At 44.3% G+C, this 12,247-nt stretch overlaps 2 protein-coding genes across 2 annotated transcripts in view; both read left to right on the top strand.

Moving 5' to 3' along the window:
* Positions 1 to 12,247, top strand: part of LOC132218168 (NACHT, LRR and PYD domains-containing protein 1-like) — an 86,251-nt gene that overhangs the window by 31,106 nt on the left and 42,898 nt on the right. Inside the window, 1 exon segment of the mRNA XM_059668997.1 lies at positions 10,593 to 10,763. Within this exon segment, the coding sequence (XP_059524980.1) occupies positions 10,593 to 10,763 (171 nt within the window).
* LOC132218166 (small ribosomal subunit protein eS25-like) lies at positions 7,792 to 8,304 on the top strand. Its single transcript, XM_059668994.1, is given in 3 exon segments — positions 7,792 to 7,998; positions 8,001 to 8,027; positions 8,030 to 8,304. Coding segments are annotated over 3 exon segments (372 nt in total). The 5' UTR covers positions 7,792 to 7,859; the 3' UTR covers positions 8,236 to 8,304.

Below are 12,247 nucleotides of genomic sequence, written 5' to 3'. Positions count from 1 at the left end.
ATCATATCAATAGAGGCAGAAAAAGCATTTGACAAAATACAACACCCATTTTTGATAAAAACTCTCAGCAAAGTGGGACTAGAGGGAGCATATCTCAACATGATAAAGGCCATATATTGACAAACCCACAGCCAACATCATACTCAACGGGCAAAAACTAAAACCATTTTCTCTAAGAAACAAGACAGGGATGCCCACTCTGACCACTCCTGTTCAACCTAGTACTGGAAGTACTAGCCATAGCAATCAGACAAGAAGAAGTAATAAATGGCATCCAAATTGGAAAAGAAGTAAAACTGTCATTATTCACAGATGACATGATATTGTACATAGAAAACCCAAGGATTCCATCAAAAGCTACTAGACTTACCCTAGCTGGTTTAGCTGTGTGGATAGAGCATTGGCCTGCAGACTGAAGAGTCTTGGGTTCGATTCTGGTCAAAGGCACATGCCTGGGTTGTGGACTTGTCCCTTAGTAGGGGGCATTCAGGAGGCAGCTGATCACTGATCCTCTCTCATCATTGATGTTTTTCTCTCCCTTTCCCTTCCTCTCTGAAATCAATAAGGATATATTTTTAAAAAGAACTACCAGACTTAATAAATGAATTCAGCAATGTAGCAGTATACCAGATTAACACCCAGAAATCTATGGCTTTTTAATACACCAATAATGAACTCACAGAAAGAGAGAAACTAAAAAAAACAACCCCATTTATCACTGCACCAAAAAATTAAGATACCTAGGAATAAACTTAACTAAGGAGATAAAAGGCCTGTACTTGGAAAACTATAGGGCATTGAAAAAAGAGATAGAGGAAGACATAAACAAAAGGAAGAATATACCATGTTCATGGATTCGTAGAATCAATGTCATTAAAATGTCCATACTACCCAAAGCAATCTATAGATTCAATGCAAACCCACAACGAACATTATACCTAATGCTGAAAATACTGTATGTTTTCCTCTAACATCAGGAACAAGACAAACCTCTCCACTTTTTCCATGTCTATTTAACTTTACACTAGAGGTTTTCATCAGAGAAATTAGACAAGAAAATGAAATAAAAGTCTTCCAGATTATAAAGGAAAAAGTAAAACTATCTCTATTTGCAGCTTTCATGATTTTATGTAAAAATCCCAAGGAATGCACACACAAAAATAGCTATTAGAACTAATAAACTAGCAAGTTTTCAGGATAAAAGGTCAATATATAAACATCAATTGTATTTCTACATATTAGCAATAAACAATCTAAAATGCAATTAAGAAAACAACTCCATTTACAATAGCATCAAAAATAATGAAATATTTAGGAATAATTTTAACAAAAGAAGAGCAAGGCTTGTATACTGAAAACTACAAAACATAGTTGAAGAATTTAAACAAAACTTAAATAAATGTTAAGACTTTCCATGTTCATGGACTGGCAGACCTAATACTGTTAAGACAGCAATGTTTTCCAAACTGGTCTATAGATTCAACTCAATCCCTATCAAAATCATTGCTGCCTTTTTTTTGCATAAATGATCAAGCTGATCCTAAAATTTATATGCAACGAAAGGTTTGCATGTCAAGTCTTGGGAAACCCACCCTTCCCAATTTTAATGGCCAAGAGAAGTCAACAAAGATGTCTGAGGAAGAGCATCCAGAGAGGTGGGAGGAACACCAGGACAGTGTGGTGTCATGTTACTTAGAGGAATAGAGGGTTTCAAGGAGTGTGTGGTCCTCAGGATCCATTGTTGCTGCGAGGTCAAGTAAAATAAGGACTGAAAGTCGTCCATTGAATTTGTGATAGGGAAGTCATGGATGTCCATAGCAGGAACAATTTTGTGAGGTGATGAAGCCAGAATCCAAATTGGAATGAATTAAAGATGAAGACAGGGGTGAAAAATGAGATTACAAATACAAACACTTTTTAAAAAGATTTTGGTAATGAAGAAGAGAAAGGAAGGGGGATTAAAAATGGAGGTGGTGCCGAAACCGGTTTGGCTCAGTGGATAGAGCGTCGGCCTGCGGACTGAAAGGTCCCAGGTTCGATTCCGGTCAAGGGCATGTACCTGGGTTGTGGGCATATCCCCAGTAGGAGATGTGCAGGAGGCAGCTGATCGATGTTTCTCTCTCATCGATGTTTCTAACTCTCTATCTCTCTCCCTTCCTCTCTGTAAAAAATCAATAAAATATATATATAAAAAAAAATGGAGGTGGAGTAAATGGAAGCTATACTAACATGCTCCAAGAACAAAGCTGGAAATACAACTAAAATGTAGAAAAACCACCCTGAAAAATCTACTGAAGACTAGCTGGAGAGGACCCTGATAAACAAGGACAGAAAGTGGAGATGGTAGAGAGACTAGTAGGAAGTACAGAGATGTGAAAGGGGTAGACAGGCTCCCACAGACAGCAGCTGAAGGCCTGGAGGGCTATCTCAGCTGTGTGGGGGTCCCACTGATAACTCTGCAGTCTAAACCCCAAGCTGGGCTTCCCAGGCCAGAGCACCAGAACTGAGAACAGTGCCGACATAACATCTGGCTGTGAAAAGCAGCAGGGTTGCTGTCTGCCAGCAAGAGACAGCTGGAAGTGCAGGCACCCTCTTAAAGGGCCAACACACAAAATTATGTGTGAAGCCACTGACCTTGGGCTCCAGCAGAAGGAGGGCAGAGTAGACTGGAGCAGTGTGAGGAGTGTCTAGGGTTGGGGGCTCTGGGATTGGAGCTCCTAGGGCAACCACCCAGCTTTCCTGTGCTTGACCATTCCCTCACACTGTGGATGACATCTTTCTTCAAGGACCTTTGCCATAAGCAGTATTTGGCTGGGGGAAAGGCAGTTGCCACAACCTTTTGGAAGACCACTCGCTCCACCCCGTGGTCAATACCCTGAGACTAATCAAGGCTGATAACAATCAGACTGCAGGCTGAGGAAGATCTTTGGAGGCTTTGACTCTTTGCCTTATCTCCTTCTGGGCCCAGGGCTGGGAAAAGCAGACCCTGGTGCACATCTTGGTCCTTTCCAAAGGCACCGGCCCCAGAAGAGTGAGCCACAAGCTCTGGGTTGCTGATGGCCCCAAAGAGGACACTCAGGGCCAGTCAGAATCAGTGCCTGACATTGTCCTGCACTGGAGATTGGGAGTCATAGCAGGTCTACCTAATACATAGTCACAAACACAAACAGGCAGCCAAAATGGGGAGACAAAAAACAACTCCCAAATGAAAGAACAGAGAATTTTTTATATATATATATTTTATTGATTTTTTACAGAGAGGAAGGGAGAGGGATAAAGAGTCAGAAACATCGATTCAGCTGCCTCCTGCACACCTCCCACTGGGGATGTGCCCCCAACCAAGGTACATGCTCTTGACCGGAATCGAACCTGGGACCCTTCAGTCCGCAGGCCGACGCTCTATCCACTGAGCCAAACCGGTCAGGGCAGAACAGAGAATTTTTATGGCTGTCATCAACAAATCAACAAACGACAAGTGCTGGAGAGAATGCAGAGAAAAAGGAACCCTTGTGCACTGCTGGTGGGAATGCAGACTGGTGCAACCACTATGGAAAACAGTATGGAGTTTCCTCAAAAAATTAAATATGGAACTGCCATTTGACCTAGTAATCCCATGTATAGGAATATAGCCTAAGAAACCAGAAACACCAATCAGAAAGAATGTATGCACACATATGTTCATAGCAGCACATTTTATAATAGCTAAAATCTGGAAACAGCCCAAGTACCCATCAGTAGATGAGTGGATAAAAAAAAGCTGTGAAACATTTACACTATGGAATACTATAGAGCTATAAAAAAGAGGGATCGCTTACCCTTTAGGACAGCATGGAAGGGCCTCGAGAGTATTATGCTAACTGAAATAAGCCAATAAGAGAAAGATATGTATCACATGACCTCACTCATGTGGAATCTAATGAACAAAATAAATTGGGTTTTTTTGTTTGCTTGTTTTTTAATTAAATCTTTATTGTTCAGATTATTGCATTTGTTCCTCTTTTTTCCCCCCAAAACTCCCCTCCTCCCAGTTCCCACCCCACCCTCCGCCCTCACTCCCCACCCACTGTCCTCATCCATAGGTGCATGATTTTTGTGCAGTCTCTTCCCTCACCCCCCGCACCCCTTTCCCCCACCCCCGCCCAAGAATAGTCTGTCCATTCCCTTTCTATGCCCCTGATTCTATTATAATCACCAGTTCATTCTGTTCATCAGATTATTTATTCACTTGATTCTTAGATTCACTTGTTGATAGATGCATATTTGTTGTTCATAATTTGTATCTTTACCTTTTTCTTCTTCGTCGTCTTCTTAAAGGATACCTTTCAGCATTTCATATAATACTGGTTTGGTGGTGATGAACTCCTTTAGCTTTTCCTTATCTGTGAAGCTCTTTAAGACCTTCACTTCTGAATGATAGCTTTGCTGGATAAAGTAATCTTGGTTGTAGGTTCTTGGTATTCATCACTTTGAATATTTCTTGCCACTCCCTTCTGGCCTGCAAAGTTTCTGTTGAGAAATCAGCTGACAGTCGTATGGGTATTCCCTTGTAGGTAACTGAGTTTCTTTCTCTTGCTGCTTTTAAGATTCTCTCTTTATCTTTTGCTCTTGGCATTTTAATTATGATGTGTCTTGGTGTGGTCCTCTTTGGATTCCTTTTGTTTGGGGTTCTCTGCGCTTCCTGGACCTGTAAGTCTATTTCTTTCACCAGGTAGGGGAAGTTTTCTGTCATTATTTCTTCAAATAGGTTTTCAATATCTTGCTCTCTCTCATCTTCTGGCACCCCTATAATTCTGATGTTGGTACGCTTGAAGCTGTCCCAGAGGCTCCTTATACTATCTTCGTATTTTCTGATTCTTTTTTTCGGATTCTTTTTTCATTTTGCTTTTCCTGTTGGGTGTTTTTTGCTTCTTTGCATTTCAAATCTTTGACTTGATTCTTGCACTCCTCTGGTCTGCTGTTGGGTGTCTGTATAATATTCTTTATTTCAGTCAGTGTATGCTTAATTTCTAGTTGGTTCTTTATCACAACATCGAGGGTCTCATTAGATTTCTTGTACATCTCATTAAGTTTATCAGCAGTTTCTAGAAAATTATCGAAAGACCTTAAAAGTGTGGTTTTGAGCTCTATATCCTCCATTTCTGTCATGTTTCTTTGTCTCCGCATTTTTTATGCTTTCTTTGTGTACCCCCTTGTGGTCTTTGTGCACAGTCTTGTTGTAGTTAAGCCTTGATTGTTGTAGGTAATACTGGGGGGCGGGGGGGGGGGATTTGACCTCCAGGCCAACTGGCTACGAGAATCAGCTGTGTCTGCAGTGGGAGAACTTCTGTGCTGGATCTCTAGGGTGGTGCTAATCTAGCCTTTGCCTGAGGCTATCGGGCAAATGCCTCAGTGCAGGTCTTGGGCAGGGCGGGTCCCAGGGGATCTACAGGGCGGGCAGAGTGAGCAGTTATGGCTTCTCTCAGTCCAGTCCCCAGGGGTTCTGCCTCTCAAAGTCCCAGCAACCACTGCAAACCTCGGAGAGAAAGCTGCCTTCGAATTCCGATCGAAGCCAGACAGTCCCGTTTGAGTCTGGGTCCCTAGAGACTCGCCCAGATCTGGAGCTCAGAGTCTGAGACTCCCTCCCGATTGAAACAGACAACTGCGCCCTCAGCCACCAGCCCGCTCTGCAGGCACTCCGCACCTTAGTATTTTACTTCAGCACTGTGCCTCCTCTGAGTCTCGGTATGCTTTTCTTATTCCTCCTAGTTGTAGAGCTTCCACTCAACCAGCCTTCCTGTGGTTCTGGATGATGTCCGTTCCGTGTTTTAGTTGTATTTTTGAAGTGGTTGTCTGAGGCAGCAAACTCCGGCGTTAACCTATGCCGCCATCTTGGTTTCTCCCAAAATAAATTGTTGAACAAAGTCAATCCAGAGACACAGAAGCATAGAACCAACAGCAGAATCTCAGAGACAAGGTGGGGAAGAGTGGGTCGGTGGGAAGAGATCAATGAAAGAACTTGTATGCATGTAAAGATAACCCCTGGACACAGCAAATTGGGTGGTGAAGGCCTGGGGTGTGGTAGTGGGGGAGGAGGGGGTGGGCTAGAAGGAGTCAATGGAGGACATACGTAATACTTTCAACAATAAAGATTTAATTTAAACAAAAACACAAGAGAAAAGAATTAAAACATAAGGGAATGAGGGACTGACTAGGAGTGAGTGTGTGTGAGTGTGTGTGTGTGGTGTGTTTGCACATGGTCAGGTGTGCTTGTTTACACTAAACAAGGAAAAGGTCTAAGTTTGAATATATGTTGATAAAGGATAATGAGAGATTGAGAAGAAGGAATATTCATGGTCTCTCTTTCCTCAGAGGGAGGCAATTGGAGAAGGTTGGCTTAGGAGGAGTTGGGAAACACCTCCAACTGAAAAAGGAGGAGAGAAGAACTGGCAGAGGGACATTGGCCAAAAGACACATAGATTTGACTGTGGGAACTGGATTGGGTTCTTTTCTATTTAAAAAATATATATTTTTATTGATTTTAGAGAGAGAGGAAGGGAGAGGAAGAGATATATAAAAATATATATGAGAGAGAAACATTGATCAGCTGCCTCCTGCATGCCGAGTGTAGGAATATCTAAGGCCTTTGAGCCAAGTCTAACTAAAGATTGGATTTCTCGTGAAAACAGTTCAATATGCAAGACTCAAGGATTCTCGGTGCTTTGATTTTTATGGACATGTAAAACTGAGCATAGTACACGGACAAAGCAGAATGAACTGGTAAAGGAGAGGTTGGAGGTCTGAAGAGGGGATTCCAGAAAGAACAGGGTCAGAGGGGAGGCAAGAAATTGTGGAGTCAGAGAAAGAGAAGCCTACGCCCTTCTGGGACAGAAGGAAAAAAAGAAGGGAGACATGAAAACTGAGATGCATGGCTGTCTAAAAACAGGAATGAGACTTAAAAGAAAGTCAAGGGGCTCAGGTTCCACAGCAGCAGCGTCCTTTAAGAACTGTTTAAGCACATGGGATATGTTATCTCCTGTGACCTTGGCAACCACCATGTGCAAAGGCATGTCGAATTCATGTTCCAGACCAGTAAACTTGAAGATTAAGAAACCTGCTCCCACTCTTCATCTAGTAACTGACAGAGGTGAGCTTTGACACCAGGCCTATCTGACGTCCAATCAGGTGAAGTGTAACCAGGTCCCAATTCTAGTGTCCTTCATCTCATTCAGAGCCTTCCCACCATCACAACCCAGACCCCTTTCAGCGGGTACCTGCCAAGCTTCCAGCTTTAGCTCAGGACTGAAAAGCCACACCTTCCCCCAGGACGTGCCAGGGGCTCCTCAAACTCAGTGTATTCTAAACCAGACTTTCCTCCCTAACCAAAAACACCTGTTCTTCCTCTCAGGACTAGCTTGATAATTTGTAGGATTCATACAACATAAAAATGCAGTGTCCTTGCTCAAACATCAGGAAACAAATGATATCAAACGTACTGATATAAAGCTTTATTCTCCCACCCCATGGCTGCAGCTGTAGTTGCTCATTATTGACATTACTTTGAGGGCTGGGCAGCCACAGGAGGGGAGATAGTTGTCCTAAGACCATAAATCAGAAAGTGAGAACTAGGAAGCATAGGAGAATGGGGTTGGGAGCAGGTAAATACCCTCATGTGAACCCCACTAAAGCATCCTGAGTCGGCTAACTGGGCATTGGAAGGACTGATGTCGTTAACCATTAGGCCCAGTACACAACTGGAAGGTTGTGTTAATTAATCGTACAGTGCTGATGTGGAGAATAGGAAGCATTGGTAAGAATCACACAGGAGTTCGGGCCGACATCTTGGCGAGACAGCAGCGCATCCCTGCTCTCCGAGTCCTGCGATGCCACCCAAGGACGATAAGAAGAAGAAAGATGCTGGAAAGTCGGCCAAGAAAGACAAGGACCCCGTGAGCAAGCCGGGGGGCAAGGCCAAAAAGAAGAAGTGGTCCAAAGGCAAAGTTCCGGACAAGCTTAATAACCTGGTCTCTTTGACAAAGCCACATACGACAAGCTTGTAAGGAGGTTCCCAACTACAAGCTCATAACCCCAGCTGTGGTCTCCGAGAGGCTGAAGATTCGAGGCTCCTTGGCCAGGGCAACCCTTCAGGAGCTCCTTAGTAAAGGACTTATTAAACTAGTCTCAAAGCACAGAGCTCAAGTGATTTACACCAGAAACACCAAAGGTGGGGACGCCCCAGCTGCTGGAGAAGATGCATGAACAACAGATCTCACCAGCTGTACATTTTGAAAAATAAACCTTTATTAAATCAAAAAAAAAAAAAAAGAATCACACAGGAGTGTGAAATGTTGATGAGTGGCTCCTTGGCTGCAGGAGAAAGTGAAAATCTCCCATGCTCTGGCCGATTTGGCTCAGTGGTTGGAGCATTGACCCCCAGATTGAAGAGTTAGGGGTTCGATTCCCAGTCAAGGGTGAGAACCTCAGTTGCAGCTTCAATTCCTGGTGTCCCAACTGGGACCGTTTGCAGGAGGCAATCAATTCTTTTATCTTTCACATTGGTGTTTCTCTCCTTCTCTCTCCTCTCTCTCCTCCCTTCCACTCTCTCTAAATATCAATGGAAAAAATATCCTTGGTGAGGATTAAAAATAAAATTACATTTTTTTGCCAGTCTCTGTAACCTTTATTATATTTTTATTTACTTTTCAATCTTTATTGTTGAAACTATTAAATAAGTCATCCTTTTTTTCCCCATAAACCTCTTCCAGCCTGCTCCCATCCTCCCCTAACCCCCCCAAAAAAAACTTTATATGTAGATTAAATAAAATGTCCTTCCTTCATTCCTCCCTTCCTTCCTTCTTTCTGTCCTTCCTTCCTTCTTTCTGTCCTTCCTTCCTTCTTTCCTTCATTGCCTCATTCATTCATTCACTCTTTCATTCATTTCATGACTTTCATGTGCCAAGCACTGGACCAGGCACTGAGGAGACAATACTGAGCAAAACACACGGGCCATGCCCCTTTAAGCTTACACTAAGCCTTGGCCCTTCTGAGACAAAAGGAAAAAAGAAGGGTGACATGAAAACTGAGATGCGAGGCTGTGTAAAAACAGGAAGGAGACTTAGGAGACTGTCAAGGGGCTCAGGTTCCACGGCAGCAGCATCCTTTAAGAACTGTTTAAGCACATGGGATATGTTATCTCCTTTGACCTGGCAACCACCATGTGCAAAGGCATGTCGAATTCATGTTACACCTCTGTAAACTTGAAGATTAAGAAACCTGCCCCCAGGCTTCATCTAGTAACTGACAGAGGTGAGCTTTGACACCAGGCCTATCTGACGTCCAATCAGGTGACCTGTAACCAGGTCCCAATTTTAGTGCCCTCCACCTCATTCAGAGCCTTCCCACCATCACATCCCAGACCCCATTCAGCGGGTACCTGCCAAGCTTCCATCTGCAGCTCAGGACTGAAAACCACACCCTCCTCCAGGGTGTGCCAGGGGCTCCTCAAATTCAGTGTATTCTAAACTAGACTTTCCTCCCTAACCAAAAACACCTGTTCCTCCTCTCAGGACTAGCTTGATAATTTGTAGGATCCATAAAAAAATGAAAATGCAGTGCCCTTGCTCAAACATCAGGAAGGAAATGAAATCAAAGGTGCTAAGATATAAAGCTTTATTCCTCCACCCCACAGCTGCAGCTGTAGTTGCTCATCATGGACATTACTTTGAGGGCTGGGCAGTCACAGGAGGGGAGATAGTTGCCGTAAGACCATAAATCACAGAGAAAGTGAGAACTAGGCAGCATGGGAGAATGGGGTTGGGAACAGAAACATACCCTCACGTTGATCCCCACCAAAGCATCCCGAGTCAGCTAACTGGGCATTTGGAAGGGCTGATGTAGTTAACCATTAGGCCCAACTGGAAAGTTGAGTTAATTAATCGTACAGTGCTGATGTGGGGAGTAGGAAGCATTGGTAAGAATCACACAGGAGTGAGAAATGTTGACAAGTGGCTCCTTGGCTGCAGGAGGAAATGAATATCTCCCATGCTCTGGCAGATTTGGCTCAGTGGTTATAGCATTGACCCCCAGACTGAAGGGTTAAGGGTTTGATTCCCAGTCAAGGGTGAGAACCTCAGTGGCAGCTTCAATTCCTGGTGCCCCAACTGGGACCGTTTTCAGGAGGCAGTGAATTCTTTTCTCTTTCACATCGGTGTTTCTCTCCTTCTCTCTACTCCCTTCCATTCTCTCAAAATATCAATGGAAAAAATGTCCTTGGTGAGGATGAAAAATAAAATTTCTTTTTTTTTTTTTTTTTTGCTAGTCTCTCTAACATTTATTTTCTTTTTTTAATTTATTTTTCAATCTTTATCGTTGAAAGTATTACATAGGTCATCCTTTTCACCACATAAACCTCTTTTGCCCTGCTCCTCCCATCATGCCCCAAATCCCCCACAAAAAAAAATTTTAAATAAATGTCCCAGATAACTATAAGCCAGACATGTGCTTTTCTTCCTTTAGTATCACCAAGGACTCCAAAATGGCCACAGACCTGGAAATGGAAACCAGGCCCCAGTTACCCTGAGGAGAGGGCCCTCAGGACATGCAAATCTCTCCCACAGGCTGGCCAGCTGTGGCCTCACATACAACTGCTGCCAGGACCTGGCCTCCATGCTGGGTGCCTGCCCCAGCCTGACAGAGTTGGACCTGCAGCAGAACAAACTGGGTGACCGTGGCATGAAGCTGCTCTGTGAAGGGCTCAAGCAGCCTGCGTGCAAACTCAGGAACCTGAGGTAAGGCCCTGGGGTCATTTCTGGGCAGAGGACAGGGAAGTGGAGGGAGAGCGATGCAAAGGGGTGTGGAGGCCCTGAATTGGACAGGGGAGGTAAAGGGGCAGAAAAATGCGTGGGCAGCCTGGCTTCCCTATCAGATCCGCCACTGACTTAGGCCATGAGCCGGGCAGGTCTTCATCTGAGACTCGGTTTCTCCATCTGGATAACAGGACTACCATACCCACCTCATAGATGTGAGGAAATAAAATGCATGTAAAACTAGAGCAGCGCTGGGAACAGAGCTGAGAGGCTCCAGTGAGAACCACTGGTGAGGCCACATGTTCAGAGGATTCCTGCCCAGTTTTACTTCTCCAACCAAGGCAGGCCTTCCTTCCTTCTTTCCTTCCTTCCTTCCTTCTTTCCTTCCTTCCTTCCTTCCTTCCTTCATTGGCTCCTTCCTTCCTTCCTTCTTTCCTTCCTTCCTTCCTTCCTTCCTTCCTTCCTTCCTTCTTTTCATCCTTCCTTGTCTCCTTCATTGGCTCACTCATTCACTCACTCATTCACCTCTTCATTCACTTCATGACTCCCATGTGCCAAGCACTGGACCAAGCACTGAGGAGACAATCTTGAGCAACAGACACGGGCCCTGCCCCCTTAAGCTTCCACTTAAGCCTTGCCCCCTCTGGGACAGAAGGAAAAATGAAAGGTGACATGAAAACTGAGATGCGAGGCTGTGTAAAAACAGGAAGGAGACTTAGAAGCAAGTCAGGGGGCTCAAGTTCCACGGAAGCAGCATCTTTTAAGAACTGTTTAAGCAGATGGGATATGTTATCTCCTTTGACCTGGCAACCACTATGTGCAAAGGCATGTCGAATTCATGTTACACCTCTGTAAACTTGAAGATTAAGGAACTTGCCCCCAGGCTTCATCTAGTAACTGACAGAGGTGAGCTTTGACACCAGGCCTATCTGACGTCCAATCAGGTGACGTGTAACCAGGTCCAAACTTTCGTGTCCTCCACCTCATTCAGAGCCTTCCCGCCATCGCATCCCAGACCCCTTTCAGGGGGTACCTGCCAAGCTTCCATCTTCAGCTCAGGACTGAAAAACCACACCCTCCTCCAGGATGTGCCAGGGGCTCCTCAAATGCAGTGTATTCTAAACTAGACTTTCCTCCCTAACCAAAAACACCTGTTCCTCCTCTCAGGACTAGCTTGATGATTTGTAGGATCCATACAAAATGAAAATGCAGTGCTCTTGCTCAAACATCAGGAAGGAAATGAAATCAAAGGTGCTAAGATATAAAGCTTTATTCCTCCACCCCACAGCTGCAGCTGTAGTTGCTCATCATGGACATTACTTTGAGGGCTGGGCAACTACAGGAGGGGAGATAGTTGCCCTAAGACCATAAATCACAGAGAAAGTGAGGACTAGGCAGGATGGGAGAATGGGATTGGGAGCAGACACATAAACTCAGGTTGAACCCCACCAAAGCGTCCTGAGTCA

The sequence above is a fragment of the Myotis daubentonii genome, chromosome 16, assembly GCF_963259705.1.
Source record: "Myotis daubentonii chromosome 16, mMyoDau2.1, whole genome shotgun sequence".
Classification (NCBI taxonomy): domain Eukaryota; kingdom Metazoa; phylum Chordata; class Mammalia; order Chiroptera; family Vespertilionidae; genus Myotis; species Myotis daubentonii.
Note: the sequence above shows the minus strand (reverse complement) of the source record. Positions and strands in the feature narration are given on the sequence as shown.